The sequence below is a fragment of the Nelusetta ayraudi genome, unplaced genomic scaffold (assembly GCF_046127955.1).
Source record: "Nelusetta ayraudi isolate G7.1 ecotype Tasmania unplaced genomic scaffold, CSIRO-AGI_Nayr_v1 ptg000109l, whole genome shotgun sequence".
NCBI lineage: Eukaryota > Metazoa > Chordata > Actinopteri > Tetraodontiformes > Monacanthidae > Nelusetta > Nelusetta ayraudi.
In genome coordinates this window covers 1,209,794-1,231,988 of record NW_027466159.1, presented here as the reverse complement: position 1 = coordinate 1,231,988, position 22,195 = coordinate 1,209,794, and the positions used below count along the sequence as shown (strand labels likewise).

General features: G+C 49.7%; 3 protein-coding genes across 5 annotated transcripts; 1 reads left to right on the top strand and 2 right to left on the bottom strand.

Moving 5' to 3' along the window:
• Positions 1-3,231: 3,231 nt before the first annotated feature.
• Positions 3,232-5,740, bottom strand: rrp36 (ribosomal RNA processing 36). 2 transcript variants are annotated; one of them, XM_076048818.1, is made up of 8 exons: positions 5,651-5,740; positions 4,835-5,221; positions 4,610-4,754; positions 4,439-4,505; positions 4,233-4,337; positions 4,071-4,148; positions 3,807-3,924; positions 3,232-3,664 (listed from the first exon to the last, which is right to left on the bottom strand). In XM_076048818.1, the coding sequence occupies exons 2-8, from the start codon at positions 5,187-5,189 to the stop codon at positions 3,519-3,521; spliced, it is 1,014 nt and encodes a 337-aa protein (XP_075904933.1). In that variant the 5' UTR covers positions 5,190-5,221; positions 5,651-5,740; the 3' UTR covers positions 3,232-3,518. The 2 variants fall into 2 exon arrangements, with proteins under 2 accessions (XP_075904933.1, XP_075904932.1); XM_076048817.1 differs by having other exon boundaries at positions 5,435-5,733.
• A 1,174-nt stretch (positions 5,741-6,914) lies between these two features.
• LOC142903264 (transcription factor IIIA-like) lies at positions 6,915-8,510 on the bottom strand. Its single transcript, XM_076048815.1, has one exon. It carries the CDS (start codon positions 8,342-8,344, stop codon positions 7,244-7,246), a length of 1,101 nt encoding a protein of 366 aa, XP_075904930.1. The 5' UTR covers positions 8,345-8,510; the 3' UTR covers positions 6,915-7,243.
• Positions 8,511-9,870: 1,360 nt separating this feature from the next.
• LOC142903252 (apoptosis-stimulating of p53 protein 2-like) lies at positions 9,871-22,192 on the top strand. Of its 2 annotated transcripts, none has more exons than XM_076048794.1 (18): positions 9,871-10,249; positions 14,473-14,620; positions 14,715-14,831; positions 15,341-15,417; positions 15,590-15,691; positions 15,808-16,000; positions 16,903-17,102; positions 17,176-17,340; positions 17,648-17,852; positions 17,943-18,044; positions 18,136-18,212; positions 18,301-18,697; positions 18,779-19,521; positions 19,616-19,753; positions 20,092-20,225; positions 20,367-20,533; positions 20,627-20,846; positions 21,248-22,192. In XM_076048794.1, exons 1-18 carry the CDS (start codon positions 10,241-10,243, stop codon positions 21,255-21,257), a joined length of 3,204 nt encoding a protein of 1,067 aa, XP_075904909.1. In that variant the 5' UTR covers positions 9,871-10,240; the 3' UTR covers positions 21,258-22,192. The 2 variants fall into 2 exon arrangements, with proteins under 2 accessions (XP_075904909.1, XP_075904908.1); XM_076048793.1 differs by having other exon boundaries at positions 9,873-10,249; positions 20,627-20,826.
• The last annotated feature ends 3 nt before the right edge of the window (positions 22,193-22,195 follow it).

Sequence of the window (22,195 nt, the reverse complement as noted above, 5' to 3'; positions counted from 1 at the left end):
AATGTAAATCAGAGTCCTGCCGGTAGAACCCAGAGAATGACCCAATACCTTCCTTCAAAAACCGGGTCTTCTTGATCTCTTGGGGTTCCTGGAAGGAGACGACCAGGCTGAGGACCAGGTTTCACAGCGTAGCCACTCACACGTGGAAAGATTCACTTCCACAGACAATGGCTGATTTTGGTTAAGATATTCCCATAAAAAAATAACCCTTGTATGGACTCGAGGGCCAAGACGTGATTTGAGTGGCTTTCTGCTGTAAACCTGTCTGGCGGCTGTGGTCAAAACATCAGTCCTGGCCCTCACACATCGCTAGCACACCACCGTGCTAGCTTCATTGTTGTACAGAGTGACACTTACAGACGGTGTACAAAGGTTTTAGCCTCGGCGTCAGGCCAGGAGGAAACAACAACCGGCCCATGGCACTCGGAGGTCCCGGACCGAAGAGCAGGAACTTCTGGAGCCGTAATGTGTTTCTGTGTTCGGCTGTCATTTAGAAATCTTGTTATTATTACTCCTTTTTCCTTAGCTTCAAACAAGAAGTTTGAGAAGCTCACTTAAGATTCACTAGACGGCGGTGCTGCTGGGCTGCTCTTACTGAGGCTCTCCAGATGGAAGAGGGGAGGAAAGTTTCCCAACGCCCGGAGGGAGACCAGGGGTTTCCCAGCACTCTATCAGAGGCCAGTAACATTTTTACGAATCCCCGACGCTGCCAAAACATTGAATTAGTCGGTCAGACGTTTCAGACTTAGCCTGGGCTGTGGTGGGACGAGTCTGGTCAGTTCGGAGGCTTCAGACCAGACCAGGTTTGAGTACACAGATCCTGCTGTCCAACTCCAGTCCAGGACCCCTGATAGCTCTCCTGGGCAAGAACCATTCCGGACCTGAGACCATCTGGTTTGTTTGGACCCCTTTCCAAACATTGCTGATGGTCCCATAGGGGGTCAGTTTTAGGAGAAAGCTATAACCAGAGGGCCAAACATGGCGTCCACTGGAGATCGATGGAGTTTTGTGCACCATGAGGCACTATGAGGAGAGATGTGGGACTTTCGCGGCGTGTCATGTTGAATGCTCGTCTTTTTTAATTCTTCATTTTTTGTGTTTCCTTTGTCATCCTAACCGCTCAAAGCAGATGGCCCCGCCCTCTGGAGTCTTGGTCCGTTCTAGGTTTCTACCTACAGGGTAGTTTTTCTCTGGTTTACTTTTGATTGTGCAAAGGAGCTTAGAGACACCTCTGGGTGTGATTCTGTAATTTACAAATCAAAGTTGATTGATTGATTGATTGATTGATTGATTGATTGATTGATTGATTGATTGATTCCCCTCCGTTCACACTTTGAGGGCTCCATCTTGTCCAACGTGGTCGTTGGATAAAACTGCTTAAAAATTCATACCAGTCTCTGCTGTGTACGAGGCACCAACGGGGATTAACTTCATCCCGCAGACCCCTCCCCAATCAATGTCACTCCTTGGCCTTCGAGGTTGTTGAGGAGAAAAGAGCCACTAAAGTCTCATTTGTTGCCACTTCTCGGTTGGCGTGTGGATAAAGGGTTTAGGAGGAGCTTAATTGAGTGTGCTAAGTGACGGACAGTGAATGCAGCTGAATGGAGCTGAGGGGCAGATGTGCTGTGAAACCCCTGGGCCGTTCTAAAGAATACAAATCAGCGGCAGAGATCCATTCTCTGCTCTCTGTATGACACTCAATTATCCCCCTTTCACACAGCGGGGGCGGGGCTAAACAGATGGTGTCCACGCCACTGCCGTCACCTCTTCAGGAACTCGATAGGCTTTTCATGGGCCATTCATGACGCTCGGGTGCAATGGCGTCTGTGAAGTCACAACACAAACCGTGGCACCCATGGCGGCGCCCATTATGCCCCCAAGCTGAGGAGAAAGGGAGAGTGGGACGACAGTGGGTTCACCTCAACATGTTTGTGGGATCCTGTGGACCAGTTCAATGGTAGGAGAAGAACCTGTGGAGATGGTGAGCACCAATATAGTGGCAGCAACAGGTTTCCAAAAGGCCACACACACACACAGAGACATAGGAGGTCAGGACTTCCGTAAAGCCAATCCTTCCTCTCCAATGGCATATTTTGGAAGTTGTCTCTGTTAAACCTGAAAGTCGGAAGGATAGTGAAGTTAGGAAAAGATGGAGTTGGGTCGGGTGAGGACGGAGCAGGGATGGGGTTGTGGTAATGAGGGTTGGACGAGAGATAAAGGTAAGGTTTGCAGTGAGGGTGAGTGTTGGGACTACCTGAGTGTGGTCACCTTGGAGGATGGACTACAGTCCCACACTGCTTGGAGTAAACTATTTTATTACTGGTTGCAGAATCATCTCCACACCTTCTCTACGTTCAACCAGGCGCCTGATTGGGAGCACCAGATTTACTGCCATAATGAACTCACCGCTCACAAAAAAGGTGAGGGACCTTTTCTGTCAAGAGTCTGACAAGGAACATAGAGAGATTCAATTTGAATTACGAAGAAACACACGATGGCAATCGCTTCTGTTCACCTTGGAGAGAAGAAAGCTGTTGAGATGTTGAATTAGATTGTTGTATTAAATCTTTAGTGTTTCATAACAATCTAATCAAGAAGTTCAGTTCACCACTTTTGCCCCTAATTGAAATTCCCAGTGGTGAGCTAACTCTTCACAACTCCAGGACACTTTCAGAGAATTCAGACTAAGATCACTGATCACTCTTATCATCTTCTGGGTTTCTTCTGCGGTGCCACACGCTGCCCAACCCGGCATGCATGAAACCAACTTTGACAGGAAGCTCTTCCCACTGCTGCTGCAGCACCATAAAAACCACATCACGCACGGTTGAAGTCCTTTCAAACCACAGCCAACAGCACAGCCACAATGGAGATGATTGACAGGTTCGGGGGGATGGGGGGGGGGGGGGCTTTAAAGGGTGGCTGAATGGGCCAGACTGGCACATGAATATAAGACCCTGAATTAAAATCACAACCCCAACCTCCTCCTGCTTCTCCTCCTCCTCTCCTTCTATTGTGACTGTGGATTGTTGTTGTGTGACATGAACGAATGACACTGGCAAGAGAAACCAGGACCATGGATGGACCAGGTCGACATGGATGCAGTGCCCCCTGCGGTGGGAGGAGGTACTTCCATAAAACAAAACACAGAGGGACACTGTGGTACTTCCTGTTGTCACAACAGGTTGTGGGTGAAAATTGTAAAGCGCAAAGTATAAAAACAGCGTTGACTGCTAGCAAATATGATTTTATTTAAAGACACAAAGGAACTTTTAAAGCAACAGCATGACATTTATGGGAACTAGGTCAACAAAAAACAAAGCACCACTTTTCTAAAACTCTTCATTAAGGGCCGACGTTATGTTCGAACCTGCCCCCGTTTCCAGTCCAGATGGGTGAAGGAGGCTCTGCCCCTCCAACAAGTCTCTTAAAAGTCACTGAACCCACCAACGATTGCAATCTGAGAGACTAAAGTGCCCCCCGCAGGACGAGGGCACATATTACAGCAGTCCCAGGCCTCAAGCAGCCATCTTGTCGGGACGAGGCATCTTCCTGCGGTCTTTGCCAGCATTCCTCTTCCTCTTCTTGCTCAGGAAGTTGTCCAGCTTGCCGCTTTTCTTCAGCTCCTCGTACTTCTGGGCCAGCTGCAGCTTCCGCTTGTCCGCTGCAGAAGAAGACAAAAAAGAAGAAGAAAAAGAGCTAGGTTACACTGCGATCTAATTAGTCGGGATGTTTGATGGACGGGGAAGGGAGCGAGTCTTAGGGTTCTGAACATCTCACATTCTGCATTATTCTGACAAACTCACATTTCTTCAGGAAGAACGGCGCCGCCCCCTGATTGGCTCGCTCTCTCTGCTGCCTCTTGAACTGCAGCTCCCTCTCACGCTGCTCCTCACGGTTCTTCTTGGCTCGCTCCTGGTTCTCCTGCACACGCACACATAAACACACACGCACTATCAGCATCTGAAGAGCTTCTGCTGTGAAGGCTGAACAGGAAGTGGGTCTCCTGCAGCCAGCCAATCGCAGGGCAGGGGGACGAGAGCTTCTGACCACGATGTGCTCGAACTCACCATCCTCTTCAGCAGGAAGCTGAGCTCCTCCCTCCTCTGGCCGTTGGTCTTTAGCTTCTTCAACTTCTTCTGGACCAGCTGGTGGAGCAGACAGACAGCAGACATCAGAGTCTCTCTCTCACCCTCTTTACCCCCCTGGTCCCTTCTCTCTCTGTTCCTCACATGCTTCTCTCGGCTCCTGATGTCGTCGATGAACTTGTAGGTCTTCTCGAAGATCTCCGGCTTGTATTCCCCGGATAGGTCGTCAAAGCGCGGATCACGGAACATCTGGGGGCGAGAAGGGGCGGAGAAAGAGAGAGAGAGAGAGGTTTGTTTTTAATGGTGAATTTGGAGCAGGCAGAGAGCCACCTGCTGGTTCCTCCACTCACCGGCTTCCTGGCGGTGACCACCTGCCTCAGAACAGGCACCGGCCTCTTGGCAGATATCTCCATCGGCCTGGAAGACACAAGGCGCTGTAAGGGGGGAGTGGCGGTTTCTGGGAGGGGGCGTGGCCATAGAAAAAGGTAGAGCATCCCATCCTATCCCGTCCCGTCTGTTACCTGTTCTTGTTCTGACGCGGCTTCCTGCGCTTGCCGTGGCTGATGCTACCACCGCCACTCCCGCCGTAAGCCACCTGGTTGTAGACTTTGGTTCCGACTCTGTTCTGCAGCTTCAGGACGTCCTCAAAGGACATGTTGGAGAGTTCTGATGGAGCAGGAGGAGAAGCTGACACCTCCTCCAACCTGCTAGACTCAGGTTTTCACAGCTGAGAGCCTCCAACTCACCTTTCTTCACGTCCTCCCTGGTCTGGATCTCACTGCTGCCCCCTGCTGCCTCCTCCTCCTCATCATCATCATCATCACCTTCATCTTCATCAGAGTCCTCATCCTCTTCAGAAGCAGCGGCCTCAGCGTCTCCTTCTCCCTCAGCCTCCTGCTCCTCCTCCTCCTCCTCCTCACCTCCAGTTTCCGATCCGTCCACATCTTCACAGTCCTCCCCATTAGCTCCTTCCCTTTTAGCCAGAAGAGCAAAGTTCCTCTCGGCGTCAGAGTCCTCATCTTCATCGCTGCTGCTTTCAGCAGCCCGTCTCTTCTTGGACGTGTCCAGCTTCTGTCGCTGCTTCTCTTTGGCCTTCATCATGTCAGCTTTATTTTTTTTGACCAGTGAACCTGCTGAAAACCACAAATAGATAATTCAGCCGAGAACTAAGCACAATAAATATATACTCGCTTAATGACGCAACCAGTGATTCTCCTGCTCCTGCAGAGGCAACGACAAGCACATCGGAAGTGACAAAACTGCTGAGAAACTATAAACGCACTGATTTAAGCGTTGTAGCTTCACGTGTAACGTTTAGGGGTCAGTTTATTCCCAGCCGAATGAACGACTGTACCTAAATCCACCACGCAAGGCGCTGATCTGGGTCCAGTAAACAACGATCTCGCCCTGGCGGCGAACACGATATCAAACGCGTTGTTTTGACAACACAATCTGTTGCTTTCTGATCGGAATAGACTCGCAAGAAACGACTCGGGAGCTGCATCGCCAGGGGCGGGACTTCTGTCACCGATCAGACCTTCACAGAGTGTCGGAGCCTGTACCTGCTATGTGAAGAAATCCTCTTTATTTCGCTCCGAATCGTCCACGTGTGTTCGTCAGCACAACATAAGGTACTAACAAGACTTGCGACAGGCACGCCTACTTCCGGATACGTCATTGCTTCTATCTAAGGATACCGACTTTGGACAAATGTCATTATGCGTGTCGCTGAGGTTCTATTTCTCTGCGAGAAGTCGTATACTAATGTAGTAAAAGACTATTCATAACATTTGTCAGTACAAATATCAGTACAGGGATTTTCAATTTGAATAAAATTTTTAAATATAACGCTAGAACAAAAATATATTGTTGCTTTAAAGTGCTCTCAGTAGTTAAAACTAGATAATGAAAAACATTTAACTTTTTTTTTTTTTTTTTTTTTTACATCATATCTTTGCATGAAAACACATCAAAATTTCCACATTACTTTAAAGTACATTAATTCTACCCAGTTGACGTTAAAAATTTCTATCTTTCACATTGTCGTGCATGGGGTGACCGGGCTGTCCAGAGAATAAAGCAGTTGTCACGAGTTCCACCCATAGCATCTCAGAAATTGAGCATTCCACAGAAGTAAATGGCCAATCTCTTCTTCTTCTTCTTCAGGCTCCTGCGAGGAGTGCGGTATCCTTTGCCTGTGCGCAAAGCTGACCAGGTGAAGCGGTTTCCTTCAATACTGGATACTGTACTGAATACAATACTGTCTCGTGCCAGCAGCTCTGCATCCTTCAGGGAGGATCCAGACAAAACCACAGCGTGTTGGAACGCTGCAAGGTGGCAGCCCCAACATTCGACTGTTCAACTCACTCAGGAGAAACACTTCTGTTACAAATTGAAAATGGCCAATAGAGATATAAAAACAATAAAGACTTTAGAAAAAACAATTAAAAAAAAAACTTGATGGTTGCTGGTCCTGTACATAGATTTGCAAGTCATTGCATTCAATCGTGACTAGTGGATACTGTTGGACACTGTCATTACAGACAAAAGCAATTTTAACTGATCAATCAATGATTTTTTTTTTCAGAAAAAAAAAAAAACAGTGTACATGATCATTTTGTATAATTGTGATCATAGAAAAATCCTATTTTCCCTAAACTTATGTATACAGTTTTTTCTACTTTGCAAAAAATGTTTAAATTATTGAAATAGAAAAAGTTACTTATTCTTAAACACAAATCAAGCAGGAAGAATCTGCAGTTAGAAGGAAGTGATGTACTCAAGAAGAAGGCAGGAGATGTTTTTTGTTGTTCCTTCATGTTTAATACATGTATGATAATAAGATAATTCCACAATTTTCTTTGACACAACTCAAAAAAATCTGAACATTGTACTTGATACAAAGAACACGTGTACAAGACTTCTGAGTGGAATTGAGCCATAGCTTAAAATCCTTCTGTCCCAAAATCACAACAACCAGAGGCTGAAGTTTAGGTGGTTGGTCGGACCTCCACATCGTTCATGCTGCTCCAGTCTCTTCATACAGTAACCGGGTCACTGTTCTGTACTGGAGCAGAGTTCAGTCTTCGAGCCTACAGTGGTCAGAGGGACTCTGGGACACCTCGTCTCTTGGTGTGGATCTCCTCCACAGCTGCTCAGCAGGCACAGTCCTGCAGCAGCGGCACCAGGACCACCGGGTCACCCAACTCAATAGTCTGGTCAAACCCTCTGGACGGTTCGTCCTCAAAAACAGCACCACTTTTGTCTTTATAACCACTCAACTTGGACATCAGAGATCTTTTGAGTCTTTGCGTCCTGGACTTCTTCTGGACTGGGTTGTGGACCACCGAGTGGCGCTGCAGGCTCTGCTTCATGGCGAAGGTCTTCCCGCAGGCTGGCTGGTCGCAGCGGAACGGCCGCAACTCCTGGTGGAAGGCCCGGATGTGGCTCTCCAGGTTGAAGTCCTTGGTGAAGGACCTGCTGCAGCCCTCCCACGGACACAGCAGGCACATGCGGGTCTCGGAGTGCACGCGCTGGTGCTGCTTCAGGAACCACGAGTCTCGGAAGACTTTGTCGCAACGGTCGCAGCGCACCTCGAGCCGGTGTCGCTCCTTCCGGTGCTCCAGGTGCTCCGTCCAGGTCTTGGCGACGAAGTCGCAGTCCGGCTCATTGCACGGGTAGCCTCGGTGCACCTTCTCGTGGCGCTTCAGGCCGCTGGGGAAGGCGAAGCGCCGGGAGCAGCCTGGCTGCGGGCACTGGTAGGGTGGCAGGGAGTCGTGTTGCTCGCACATGTGCGATCGCAGCTGCTTGTGTTTGCGAAATTCCAGCCGACAGCCTTCCACTTGGCACGCGTAGCTACTCCGCTTGTCCGCGCAGTGCACGCGGCCCTCGTGCCTGACGCGGTTGGCGTTGGTGGTGAACGCCTCGCCGCAGCCGTCCACGGCGCACCGGAAGGGCCTGTGGCCACTGTGACTGAGCTCGTGCCGCGCCAGGTGATAGGCGGAGGCAAACGACCTGCCGCAGTCCGCGCGCTCGCACGCGAACGGCCGAGGGCCGCCGGTGTGCGTGGCCAGGTGCGCGTCCAGCTTCCGCTGTTTGACGAAAGCCGCCGAACAGCCCGGAAGTGCGCAGAAGTAGCGTTTGTATGTTTCTGGTTTGGTTTCCATCTCTCGAAGGACCGGGTAGGGTTTCGTGAGGGCTTCACAACAACATGCTGCCGGCGCGACCATGTGACGAGTCGGCGGCGGCGTCTCCATATGCTACTACTTTTTCTGCTTCCTGGGTCGTGACAAGCTACTTCCAGTTTCACAATAAACCTTCACATTTTCTTCCTCGGTGGTCCATATTCGATTCAAAATTAACAAACATAAACATCAAAAAAGGAGCTTCTTCAGTGTTTTTAAATCATCATTATTCATCTTTATTCCCACTTCTGGTTAAAAGGCTGACATTACTTCACTAGGGTTTATAAACGCTCAACGTTGGTAAGTATTTAGCTCGACTTCCTGTTTTTACCGGAACTATTCTGGTTACTTTCTTGTGCCTGCCTCCTTGTCCCGAGTGGTGCTGCCCTCTTCTGGTTAAATAAATTGCTGCCGCTGCATGTCATCTAAATAGATATTCATTATTATTAGCCGGAATGTTTGAATGTACTGCGGTGTCTTTCCATGAATGAGGAGGAAAAGATGACTCAGTTATCAAGATTAATCAAATGATTACCTTGAATATCTCGTGAGACGTGATTCAATGACTTTATTGATAACGACTCTCTAAAAATAAGCAAGTAATATAACCAGGCAACTTCATGAATAATAATGAAACAGATGGTAGCTTAAAAAAATAGAGATATGTGGCGATGCAAACGAACACACACACACACACACACACACACACACACACACACACACACACACACATTACAGCAGCGGGAGGAGGGGTACGTTCGCCGTTGCCAGGAGAGCCAGGTAATGATTTGAGTCAAGTTATGGATGTATAGCCGGAAGTGGGTAGGTTTGCCTTCAGAATAAATAAATACCACCCTTTATAGGATATGACCGTCCATAGTTCTACTGTTGCACCAGACCACTGTCTGTTTGAAGAAATTTTGCGAAATTACTGTAAACGAATTACTGTATAAATTGACAAGATATATATGTGTGTGTGTGTGTGTGTGTGTGTGTGTGTGTGTGTGTGTGTGTGTACATATGACAACTGATGCAACATGCTTTGGCATTCTGTGTTGCTGGATGTCAGAGGGGAAGAAATAAAATCACGCTACTTGATTAACTTACAAACATCACAACAAGACATCTGCTGCATTCAGTTTTTTATGTAATGCGTATTTTCATAATTTGTTTCGCTACAAATGATGATTGTTAATCTTTCCCTGCACTGAAATAATGATCCTAATTCTGTCCAATGCGTACACTGGCAAACATTCTGTTGTGTTCCATTCCCCACATGCTAACATGGCCTCCACATACCGCAGACACCCAGCAGGGCGTCCTCACAGATATACCATGGAAGTAAATTTTACCTTTACACTTAGTTATATAACAAGTTATATATAAGGCGATACATTTTTCTTAAATAGCGGACAGTAATGTTAATTATGACATAGTATAGTTATGACAGTTGATGGTCGGTGGCTGTCAAACCAGTCAGCTTTTGTTTTTTTTTTTTTTGTTTTTTTTTGCCACATTATATATAGAGGAAATGGAGAAAGGTGTGTCGCGAGTTCCCGTTAAGTTAGCCATCTTGTCCAGTGTGCAGATATGACGATCCTCGAGTGCCGCTCTTATTACGAAAAGTCTCGCCGGAAGTGCCGTTGCCCTGGGTGACGGCTGCTAGGGGCGGTGCTCTCGCTTCTCAACCGCCGCTCCATACGGATCGCCGCTCGGCAGGTGGAAGGAGCCTCGGTCGCCGCTGCGCCACTCGGCCCCTCCGCTGCCGCAGATCGGATGCGGGAGAATCTCCTGCTCTTCCATCCTCCGCAACAGGTCAAGGAAGAGCCGAACCAACCCCACGGTCCAGAGATTTCCTACCCCCAGCACCCCCAAAGAGCTGCTGGATGAGTGAGGGTCGGCTGAAGGAAGGAGGAGAGCCGGAGGATCTGATTGGCTGACGCTGAAACGAGCGAGAAAAGTAGCAACATGATGCCGGTGAGTGCAATAATAAGCAACGCCCCCATCACCTGTTAGCACGTCCGGATTTTTAAGAACCATTTAGGAATAATATATTCAGATTTTTTAAAATTCATTTATTTTTGTTTGAGTATAATTTAAGATTCAGTTGTGAAATTCAATTTAAAAACCAAACGTGACGAAAAGTCAAACCTTCAGGCAGCAGCAGAAGAAGATGAAGAACATGAAGTTTCAGTTTCAGCCTCCAGTCAGTCAGTCAGTCAGTCTGAGATCAGCGGTTGGATAGAGGTTCTCCAGAAGACTGGAGGTCTGAGGTCTGACTGGAGGCCTGACTGGAGCTTCTTCTTCTTCTTTATTTGGGTGCCAGAAAAGACACAATGCAGAGTCAACAAACACCATCATTATGATGTATGACGTATGATGGATGGGTGTAGGTTCTGCTGGACTGTGAGAAGCTCCTACGTGGCTGAAGGTCCCTGGTCCTCTCAAAAATCTTGGAGAACTGCAGTTCTCTTTTGGTTCCAGGATCTTGGTCACATGGTTTGAAGCCCTGGATGAAGAAGTATAGACGATTTTTAAGGCAGAAAGCTCACTGTGTGTGTGTGTGTGTGTGCGTGTACGTGTGCGTGTGCGTGTGTGAACTGCAGTGATTATTTATTTCAAACATCCATCTGGGTTAGAAAATAGTGCAGGAAAAAATTAGAGATGTGGAGGAGCGACTTTCACCACCTTGGATGACAACCAATCAGAATTATCTATCTATCTAACTATCTATCTAATCTCTTACACACTACTACTATACTTTTTCTGTGAATGAATCCGTTTTTTTCAGGAAGTCCATGTAAACACATCATAAATCCCACATGCGAACCCAGTTTTCCGTTCCTTCATCTCTCGATCCAATTCAGACAGTCAGTCATGACGTGTCACTTCCTCCTCCAGCATATTAAACAGGAAGCTGACGGTAGGAAGAGGAGGAAGAGGAGGCCCAACGGGACCCAAACTTGTGCCTTTTGCACCTCGTTGTTATTCAGTGTGTAGCGTCCACACACCCTGACTCACTCACTCACACGCTCACTGACGGACATCCTGCTGCTGCTGTTGCTGCAGGAAGCAGCAGAAACACAATCCGGTGAATTAGCGGCTTCTGAGACAGTGAAATGTTGCCTCAGTTGTACCTTTGAACACACACACACACACACGCACACAAGCTCAGCATCATGTCTTCAGTATTTGCAGGCAGAGCGCCGGTCGCTCGCTCGCTCGCTCGCTGGTTCGCGCTCGGCGCTGCTTGGCAACCGTTGCCACGGCGGCAGCAGCAGCAGTAGCGGTGACACGCGCTCGCGCAGCCGCTCAAGGTCACGTGTGCGCCGCCGCGGCTGCTGTTCCGCCGCCTGAACTTCTCTGTGTTGTTGCCGCGTGAGGAACTTCCGGTCGGCACGAGGGAAGCTAGAACTTCTGCGTTTCCACCGCGGCTCCGTGCCTCCGTTATAGTCTTTGTTTTGTTTTTGTTTTTTGGGTTTTTCCATTTTGATTGGTCTGATTACAGTTGCAGCGTGACTGGCTCTGAGGGGGGAGGCGGGTTGTCACAGAAGGCATGTTTTAAAAGTCACGTTTGTGTTTCTGTGCCATAATTTCTTCCTCATGTCAGACAAGTGGCGACGCGGTGAACTAATAATAATCATCATCATTCATTATCATTATCATCATCATAGTAAGGTAGATGTTGTTACGTGAAGGCTAGAGCTGGCATGGATGGTGAGATCAGCAAATGTTTGTTAAGTTTAATTAATTATTCCAGGCTTTTTGTAACTCAAGAGCCAATCACAGTGTGTGTATACAAAGAGGCAGCGAGGCCTCAGTGTGTTGTTGATGTTTTTGACCAGGACAGTTTCCTTAACAGCAGGCGGGGGTCGGAGGTGTGTGTGTGTGTGTGTGTGTGTGTGTGTGTGTGTGTGTGTGTGTGTGTGTGTGTGTGTGTGTGTGTGTGTGTGTGGTAATCCAGCACCGGTCGGTGGTCACGTGATCGGTGGGCCATATGGCTCCGGCCGCCCGCTGTAACATTTGGGATGTGACCTGCAGAGCGACAGCTGCCACCGTGATTCCTCTGAACAACAGTTCTGAGCAGGAAGTGAAGAGTGTTCACTTCCTGTCGACCCACTTCCAACTTTGAGCTATTAAAAAAAAAAATAATAATAATTATCAGTAGATACTTAGTGAGACATGAATGATTTACAGCAGCTTTTAATCATTGATTATTTTATTTGTTTTATTATTTTTTTTGCTTTTTCATTTTCACTTTGAATTGAAGACATTGTTTTAAATTCATCATTTTATTTCATTTTTGTTTATTTGTTTACTTGTTTGGTTATTTACGTTTTTCGCATTTACTTAAGTTTCTTTTCTTCTGTTATTTTTTTCTTCTGTTTATTTTGCACTTTGCTCTATGCCGCTCCTGTGCGTCTCTTTTATTTCTAAAACTTTTTATTTTAAGTTTTATTTTAAACCTACTGTTGTGGATCCTCGTCAGTCCCTCAGAGATGCTTCATTTCTAATTTAATTTTCCTCCTTTTGTTGTTTTTTTCTTCTTCTTCTAACCACCTAAGGATCCTAATTGGTCCCAGCAGTGGGCGGGGATTAGATCACACTTTGTTTGGACGCCTGTCAGACGGTGGACGGCCGGCTGGCTGTTGGGGGCGGGGCTACTGGAATTAACGAGCGTGACGCTTCGCTAATTCCTGTCTGGATTAAAGGGACTCGCTAGTCTGATGAAGCCTCGACAGACAGTCAGACAGGAAGGTCCAGAAATTTTTATAGGACCCCTAGTGTGCCTCTGTTCACATATTTGTTTTCCACCCTGAATCTGTGGTCCAGCAACCTCTCATTATTAATTATTTCCCCCAATAAAACAGCATGTTTAGCCCCGTGTTTGCAGCCTCCTTCTAAAAGCAGACATCTGTGACACCGCAAAGGGTCATATGACACATTGACTGTTTTTTTGTTTTTTTTACTTTCTAATGTTCTCCTCTGTATTTCATCTTCTGGAAGTCTAAACAGCAAGTCACCACAAGATTGGCACACCTGTCATGCTAACTGCAGTATTCTCCCTCTGTACAGCAGCAGTAAGCAGTAAACGGTGTGGACAGTCGTGTAGTAGTACAGGGTACCAGTGGCCAGTTGGTTGTTGTTCAGCAGGTTTCTGGTCTTCTGATCCAGCCTGAAGCCAACAGGAGGAGTGCAGAAACTAATTGGCTAACTAGCGGCTAGCGAGCCCAACGACTAGCATTAGCTGGCATGATGAGAAGCATCCATATACAGTAAATGTCGAGTTGTTTGAGGGAAAGCAAAGAGTGGAAGTTATTCCCCCTGCACGAAGGAGGAAGGACAAAGAGAGGGGGAGAGACGGTCTATCTGTCTCTCTCTCCCTCTCTCTCTGCACTTCCTGTTGGGCGGGGCCTTGTTGACAGACGGCCGTGACCCACTTCAGGTGAACCTTCAGGACGGCGGCACCGCTCCAGTTTCCACCTCGGAGCTGAAAGTAGGACAGCTGGCCGGCGGCTGAGACTCTTTAATCTCCGTCGTTAGCATCAATGTTAATTAGCCGTTCTGGCCACAGACACATCGGCGGCTGAACCAATCACAGCACTAGTCCGCCCATTAGGGGGTGGAGTTCCAGCTTCAAGGTCATTAAAATTCTGAACAAATTAACCAAATTTTGGTAGAAAGTCCGTCCTTGACTTTTTCTTCTTCTGCTGCTGCTGCTCCTGCTGCTGCTCAGCCCAGGGTCAGGGCTTGAGGTTGTCCCTCTGTGATGTCACAAAGGGGCCCAGATGCCCCCACTGACACACGCACACACACCCATGTTAGTGACTATAAACACAGACTCAGTCCTCCTCAGTTCTGGTCCCGGAACAGCTCCTGGCTCAGTGACTCAGAGTTCTGAGATTGCGAGATTGTGCCAACTGGCACTGGGCCTGATGGCACACGCCCCCTGCTGGAGCAGTAGCAGATGGCCTGATATCCGTGGGATTCTGTACACCACGTCGGCAAAAAATAAACATTCCCTTCCTAAAATAGTGCAGGGAGGTCGAAGGGGAGGGGCCGCAGACATTCACACAGAAGACAAAAAAACACACAAAACAGTTTCAGTCAGAGGGGCGGACCTAGAGCCAACTGATTTGGGGTGGGCGGGGCCTCCATTGGATCATTTTCACTGTTCCTCATGTCCTCCGCACCTGCAGATGTTCCTCACCGTCTACCTCGGCGGCAGCGAGCAGCACGTCAGCGAGGTTCCTGTCACGCCGGAGACGCTGTGCAGGGACGTGGTGGAGCTCTGCAAGGAGCCCGGCGAGGCTGACTGCTACCTGGCCGAGTTGTGGAGGGGCTCAGGTCGGTTCCCCAGAGATGCCATCAGCGCCTGCAGCACCACCTCTTGTCGGTCTCTGTACCTTCTGACTCATCTTCACCGTCTTTCCTTGTACAGAGCGAGTGGTTGGAGACGGCGAGCGCATGTTTGAGGTGCTGCAGCGGTGGGGCCACCAGGGGGCGGAGGTGCGCTACCTCCTGCACCACCAGAGGGCGCCGGGGAGAGGAGACTCAGGTAGGTCACGCTTCCAATCCAGTTTCCAGTCAGCTCTAATGTGCTGCGTTTTTTTTGGACTGTGGGCAGAGCCAGAGGCTTTGGCAGAACCCAGAACGCAGAAACACTCCTCCCGCCCCCAGGGCCTTGGGAATTGAACCCACAACCAACGAGTTGATCCGTGTGCCACTGCAGAGAGACAACAGTTTGTTGGCAGCGTGCTAATCCAGGGTGTCGAATTTACCAAAGGATTTTGTTTGTTTTTTTAGCCACACCCTGCAAACCATTAGATCTCAGAGAGGTCGAGAACCATGTGTTGATCCACATCATTAGCTCAAACACTTTAGTATCTTGCTACTTTTCTACTTTTGCAGTGAGTTTGACTGACTGAGTGAACCACTGCTAGCTAGCTGTGCAAGTAGCACGAGCCAGCTGGCCAGCCTGTTCTGTGCTGTAATACCACCACTTACCTATAGAGGCACTGCCACTGTAAATTCTTTAACATGTCTGTTTGTCTCTTCTGGGCTCAGGACCTCGAGCTGCAGACCAGTCACTGAGGAGGAACCAGGGGAAGTCCTCAGTGGAGTCCTGGTGCCTGGAGAACGGGGTGAGGAACCTCAGTGCAGAGTCGAAACTTGTTTATGCTATTGTGGAGAACACGGATATTGGTTGGCGTGATGGTAGCTAGCTAGCTGGCGGACTGTTGGCTGTAGTCCCAGCTGTCCTCATCGCAGCTAGCCTGCCTCCCATCAGGCTTTGACATAATAACGTGGTCACAGGTCACGGCCCCACGCCTGGACATGACGCTGAGCGACCTGCAGGATCTGGCAACCCGGCAGCAGCAGCAGATTGACTCACAGCAGCAGCTACTGGCCTCAAAGGTAACCACGCACACTGCCAAGCAGGCAGTCAGTCGTGCAGGTTCTGGAAGACGGGTATGTCATCGTGACCCCGCGGTGACCCCATGGCTAAGCTAACAGACCCCACCTGTCTGCAGGAGCAGCGTCTGCGCTACCTGAAGATGCAGGAGCAGCGGCAGCAGCAGCAACAGCAGCAGCCGCAGGAAGTGTCCGACCAGGAGCGACTGCTGCAGCTCCGGGAGAACGCTCACAACCAGGAGGCCAAACTGCGGCGGGTACGGGCACTCCGGGGCCAAGTGGAACAGAAACGGCTCAGCAACAGCAAACTGGGTTAGTGTGCTAGTGGCAACTAGGCCTCTCTTTTAGCACCCCCAGGTCTCCTGGGGGAAGTTGTGTGCACTACTTGTACGGTTTGAGTTTCCTCAGCATGAGCTTCTTCACTGTTTAAATCTGTGACAGGGTCGACAGAAACAGTTGGATGTCAGTGTGGTGGTACAACAGAAACTAAAAAAGAACCACCTTCAGGGAAACTCCCACTTGATTTTACCGACTGGGATCGAAGTACCACATCCAGCCAGTAGCCCCCTCTCCCTCCCCCCCGCCTCTCCCCTCCGGTGCTATATAGCTTCTTGTTTGTTGTTTGGTGTGCAGTCCAGTTCGCACGCTAAGCTGTCGTGACAACAAATCAAAAGAGATCACAACAGATCTGAGGCTCGCACGGCGTCTTTCGTGTGGAAATGACGGGATTTACTTTAAGATGCTTGTCGTGTCAAATGTGACTGGCAGCTTTAATCCCCCCACACCCTCCCCAGACGGACATCTGGACGTCTTCAGCAGCAACTAACCAGCACTGCTGTAGCTTTGAGTGGTTTCTCGTCCTGGATTGTGAGGTTTTCGTTACTTTCACTCCACTGAGTTTGGAACTAGCCGACTTTAACGTTACACTTTTATTGCCGATTTTGAGAAATTTTGGAAACAGGAACCAAGAGTTCATGCGTCGCATGAGAGTTTTTGGCGTTCTCTGAAAAAGCAAGTTGAACTCTAACGAGCATTGTCAGCGGCTCCCTAACGATAACAGTAACAACATGCTATGAGACAATTTGCTCAAGCAGTTAGAGCACAACTAGAATTTAACAAACATCTGCATTTCATGGAAGGTCACATTTGATGACCCCATCCGACTCGGGAACTCTATTAATCTCCGTCCTGTTCCTGTTCCTACTCTTCTTCAGTGGAGGAGATTGAGCAGATGACCAGCCTGTTCCAGCAGAAGCAGCGCGAGCTGCTTCTGGCTGCATCCAGGGTGGAGGAGCTGAGCGACCAGCTGGAGGCGCTGAGGAGCGGAAGGGTGGAACCTCCTCACCTCCCGCCGTCCCACCACCACCAGCACACTGCCACCGTGGAGCTGGAGTGCCTCTACAAGGAGCTGCAGGTGAGACAGAAATCAGCTGAGCTAGCTCGGCTAACTGGACTCTGCCGCTAATACCTACCTGATGATTCTGCAGCTGAGGAACAAGCTGAACCAGGACCAGAGTGGCAGACTGCAGCTGCAGAGGGATAGCCTGAACAAGAGGAATCTGGAGGTGGCAGCGATGGACAGGCGGCTCGCCGAGCTGCGGCAGCGGCTCTGGAAGAAGAAGGCAGCCCTTCAGCAGAAGGAGAACCTGCCTGTGAGTGTGTGTTGGATATCTGGTTGAGCCCCTGAGAGACAGCTGTGCGATTTAGGAACTCTGGGAGGTGATGCAGAAATGGCTAAAGGGTTAGCATGCTGACCAGTAATCAATATCTTTAAACTGAGTCAAACCGTCCTCTAGACAAGTGCGGTGTTCCACTCCATCTGGTTTCAATGGGATCCTCCCGGAACTCTTAGCCTATCATGGTAAACCGAGCTTTAGCTGCAGCTTAACTACAGCTAACAGACGTCATACTTCTTGAAGCAAACCCCAAAGTGACACACCTCACTTTGCTTCCCCTCAGGTGGCCTCAGATGTAGGCTCCTCTCAGCACAGCGGCGTCTCCAGAGTGGCCGCAGTGGGTCCGTACATCCAGAGTAACCAGGTGCCACCCATTCCGGCCCGCCTGGAGGTCCTGGTGAAACCCGCCTACCCGGATGGTACAACCACCATGCCAGCGCCCGAGTCAACTCTGAAACCACCTCCCAGGCCAGTCAAACCAGCTTCAGGTAAGGATGGTCCAATAGATGTTAGCCGGCGGGACTTTGGGCCAGAGCGTCCACCTTGTCCTTAAACCAACATCTTGTTGCTCCTCAAAGGTTTTGCCTCATCGAAAACAACTGTAGGCTCTGACTGGAGCAGCTCTGGTTATGGCCACTCCTCCACGTTGCCACGCATGTCCAGCAGCAGTTTCAGCTCAGGTCAGTCCCACTTTTGAAAGCTTTAGCCTCACAAACGTACCGCAGACACAAGCACTGTAGCTTGAAGGATTGTCTTGGTATCGTGACATAGGTGGAAAGACCACAACTGACCAGAAGAGCCTCTCTGGGTCTGATGTTCCGCCCCCAGTCCCTGCAAGGGACAAACAGGTAACAGTGGAGTTGAATGTAGTGTTTGGCATCCATCCACACACACAAAAAAAAAAAACGCTCCTAAGTTCCACGTTCCTTTCAATAGTTCCTGGGTAAAGGTTCGTCACAGATGGTGGTGCCACCTCCACTCCCCAGCAAGCCCAAACCGTTCTCCTCGTCCAGCACTTCGACCTTCTCCAAGTCAGCCTACAGCACTGGGACCTTCCCGGGAAAGGTGCGTCCAGTTGGTGGCCACCTGAGGGCGCCAGGAGTCCTGTCCAGCCACTGCAGCACCCTCCCGTTGCCCAACAAGCAGGAGAGCCCGCCGGCTGCCGCCATACGACCATACACCCCCGACCTCTCTGAGGCTCCGCCCGCGACACTGCAGAAGCCTCAGACTCTGGCAGCTTCGTCCATCTACTCCATGTACACGCAACAGGCCACGCCAGGGAAGACCTACCAGGTCGGCGGCCACGGCACACTGCCTCGCACTCAACCCCGAGGTGACACTACACAACCGTTAGTGCCATCTACAACAGACATTGCTGCTTTGTACTGTCTAACTCATGTCTCTTTCCGTGCAGTGTATGGGAAACCGGTCCTCCCAAACACGGGGGGGCAGCAGTCTGCCGGCCCTGAAAGCACCACCCTTCACTTGGGCTCGTCCGCCTCTGACATCAGCGAGACCAACCACCCGGGCGTTGTCGAAGTGGGCGGGGGAGAGACCATGGAACGTGCCACCCCACGGCCGCTCAGCCCCACCAAGCTCCTCCCCTTCCTGTCCAACACTCACAGAAATCCAAGTGACGCCGACTTGGAGGCCCTGCGCCGTCGCCTGCATCACGCACCGCGGCCCCTGAAGAAACGCAGTTCCATCACGGAGCCCGAGGGCCCAGCTGGACCCAACATCCAGAAGCTGTTGTACCAGAAAACCACGCTGGCTGCTATGGAGACCATCCCCATGGAGACGGTCCTGGTGGGTTCATATGACCGGGCTCTGGAGGGCGGGCCGGTTGGTGGGGACGACAACCAGCAACTGGCCGAGACCCCCCCTGAGGAGAGCCTGACACCGCCCCCTCTGCCACCACGGTCACCCATCCCTGACCCCACCTCCTACCGTCCACTCCCACCCCCTCTGGAGGACAAGGAGGAGGAGGAGGACGAGGAGCCGTGCTCTTCGTCCTCGGCACCTCTGCAGTACTTTACCGATGAATTCCCCCCGTACCCACCGCCGCCGTATCCCATTGGTGGCGACGGCGGTGAACAAGGAGAGGACGCCATCAATCTGCAGCCGCCAGAAGTCACAGGACAGGTTGCGCTGCCCCCTGTGAGTGTAACTTTGCAGTGGCGCTACCATACGTCTTCGTTTTGAAAGCTTGGAAAACCCCTAAATTTTTTTTTCCATCTGCCATGTTTCTCAGGGCAAAAAGTCAATCCTCCGCAAACCCAGCTCACAGAGAGCTGACCCCAGCGTGCGGGTCAAGTTCAACCCTCTGGCTCTGCTGCTGGATGCGTCTTTGGAGGGCGAGTACGACCTCGTCCAGAGGGTCATCTACGAAGTGAGTCCTGCCGCGTTGTGTCAATCCGTCGCGCCTGTCGCTGTTCTGTGCTTCTTGTCCCACTGGTTTTGGTTGGTACTACAACATTTTGTTCTCACCATCATGCAATGTGTACGCAAGGAATAAAAGCAGAGGCGCAAAGAGAGGGCGGCCGTATGTCCTTCGCTTCTGTGAAACGTAGAAGAACTGTTCATCTTCAGGGTTTAAATTCATCTGAGGGTACTGGACTAAGCTTCGCTGTGAGCTAGCGGACGATGAGCAAGTAGAATTTTGCTGGACCTACCGACCACTGATATCAACCCTGGCTGACTTAAGAAATAACGTTGGTTTGTTCGCAGGTGGACGACCCCAGCATGCCGAACGACGAGGGCATCACTGCACTACACAACTCCGTCTGTGCCGGTCACATGGAGATCGTCAAGTTCCTGGTTCAGTTCGGGGTCAACGCTAACGCGGCGGACAGTGACGGCTGGTGAGCATCAACCAGGAAGTTGCCAAACACACACAAAATGTCACTTCCTCCTCACTCTGGGGTGGTCTTTTTCCACCGTGGCCATCAAACCTTGCCGATTGGTTGCTTTCTGTTTCTCTCCTGCTTCACCTGTGCCCTTAGGACTCCGCTGCACTGTGCCGCGTCCTGCAACAACGTTTCAATCTGTAAGTTCCTGGTGGAGTCAGGGGCGGCGGTCTTCGCATCCACATACAGCGACATGCAGACGGCTGCCGACAAATGCGAGGAGATGGAGGAAGGTTACGCCCAGTGCTCCCAGTTCCTCTATGGTACAGCCAAAAACCCTAAACTCCCTCCAGGAAACCAGTGCTGCTTGATGCCGGCGTGACTCTAAAGGGCTCTTCTTAATTGCTTCCCGTCAGGCGTCCAGGAGAAGATGGGCGTGATGAACCGCGGCGTGGTTTACGCCCTGTGGGACTATGAGCCCCGGAATGAGGATGAGCTCGGCTTCAGCGAGGGCGACTGCATGACGGTGTTGGGGCGGGAGAACGACATAGAGACGGAGTGGTGGTGGGCCCGGTGTGGCGACCGCGAGGGCTACATCCCTCGCAACCTGCTTGGGGTGAGTCAACGCGCCATGGGGTTAGTGCATCAGCACAACTAGCATAGACTGTCGGCAAATGTTTAAGCATCCTTGATTAGGAAGCTTGAATTTCTCTGGAAAGTTGCCATTACTGAGCCAGCAAATTGAGTCTGAGTTAATTGTTTTCCTTCTTCTTTTTTTTTAAAATGTAACCCTGAATGACTTTGATTGGTACTCAGTCTTCTGACCTTAAGTCCTTTTTTTTAGTAAAAAGTCGAAACTCTTGGTTCCGAATGAAGCAAACGTCAGGATTTCCCTCCCCCTTGAATCTTGCGCCTACTAATGCGAGTCGACTTACATAAACTGGTTCAGCGCCTCGACCTTAATGATGTTTTTAATGAGAAACCCTCCCTCCTTTCTCCTTCCCTGCACTCTCCACCCTCTATCTCGCCGCCACCAGCTCTATCTGAGGATCAAGCGCCGCCAGCGGAGCCTAGCCTAGCTCGCTGCTAATGCCATTGCTGTCGATCCTGGAATTTTGGGAACTGGTTGAAGGATCGCAGTGGTTGCCAGGTTTGACCTGAATCCCACCACCAGATGCCACAAAGACCTGAATCTCTCGGCTGGAGACACCTGAGATGCCTCATCCACGTCTTTCTTTTCCCTTTCTTCTCCTTTTTTATTTATGTTTTGCTTTTTTTGTGCAACGTCGACACCAACAACAATGGAAATGTGCAGGAGAAGAAGCAGCACAAGAGCCTCAACTCAACCGTTGAGGGAAATCTCCCCTAGATTTTTTTTGTGTGTGTTATTAAGAAAATGAATTTTGTTCAGTAATGATTTTTATTTTTAATTAATTTATTCCGCTGCACATTGTCTCATTTTCTTTGTTGTTGTACGAAAGCATTTTCTGGAAGCTAGTTTTGGATGAGGCAACCACAGAATTGTATGTCGCTGTTGTGTCACTCACAGAGCGCGTGTCGCATTTTGTCATTTCTTTCTCTCAAAGATGAAAATAATTTTGCATAAAGCAATAAACATACAAAGCGTTTGACATGTAACGTGACGCAGGTTTTCTTTTCTTTCTTTTTTTTTTTTACCATCGCTGGTGCACACACGTTTCCGTCACATTCTACAGGTCGTTTCCATCCATTACAAGTTTTTGTAACGTTGAAGATTATGAAGACGAAGCAACGGTGATGATGTGCGACGTTTTTTTTTTCCCCAATGTTTTGATTTTTTTTTGAGTCAACGTAAAAGATTTAACTAGTAAGCTTTTTTTGTAATAGGAATACTTTTGTAATAACATCAACAGTATCAAAAGCAACATTGTTTCCCAATGAAGGAATCCAAACATCGAGACATGACAGCTAAATTGCTACTCCAGTGGCTGGCTGCCGACACATGA

Coding starts and splice junctions, on each gene's coding strand:
- rrp36 (XM_076048818.1), bottom strand. CDS start 5,189: ATGATGAAGGCCAAAGAGAAGCAGCGACAGAAGCTGGACACGTCCAAG. Junction 4,338..4,438: donor TGGTCACCGCCAGGAAGCCG/GTGAGTGGAGGA, acceptor TCTCGCCCCCAG/ATGTTCCGTGATCCGCGCTT. Junction 4,149..4,232: donor TCAGGAGCCGAGAGAAGCAT/GTGAGGAACAGA, acceptor CTGCTCCACCAG/CTGGTCCAGAAGAAGTTGAA.
- LOC142903264 (XM_076048815.1), bottom strand. CDS start 8,344: ATGGAGACGCCGCCGCCGACTCGTCACATGGTCGCGCCGGCAGCATGT.
- LOC142903252 (XM_076048793.1), top strand. Junction 14,621..14,714: donor CGAGTTGTGGAGGGGCTCAG/GTCGGTTCCCCA, acceptor TTCCTTGTACAG/AGCGAGTGGTTGGAGACGGC. Junction 18,045..18,135: donor CAGCAGCAGTTTCAGCTCAG/GTCAGTCCCACT, acceptor ATCGTGACATAG/GTGGAAAGACCACAACTGAC.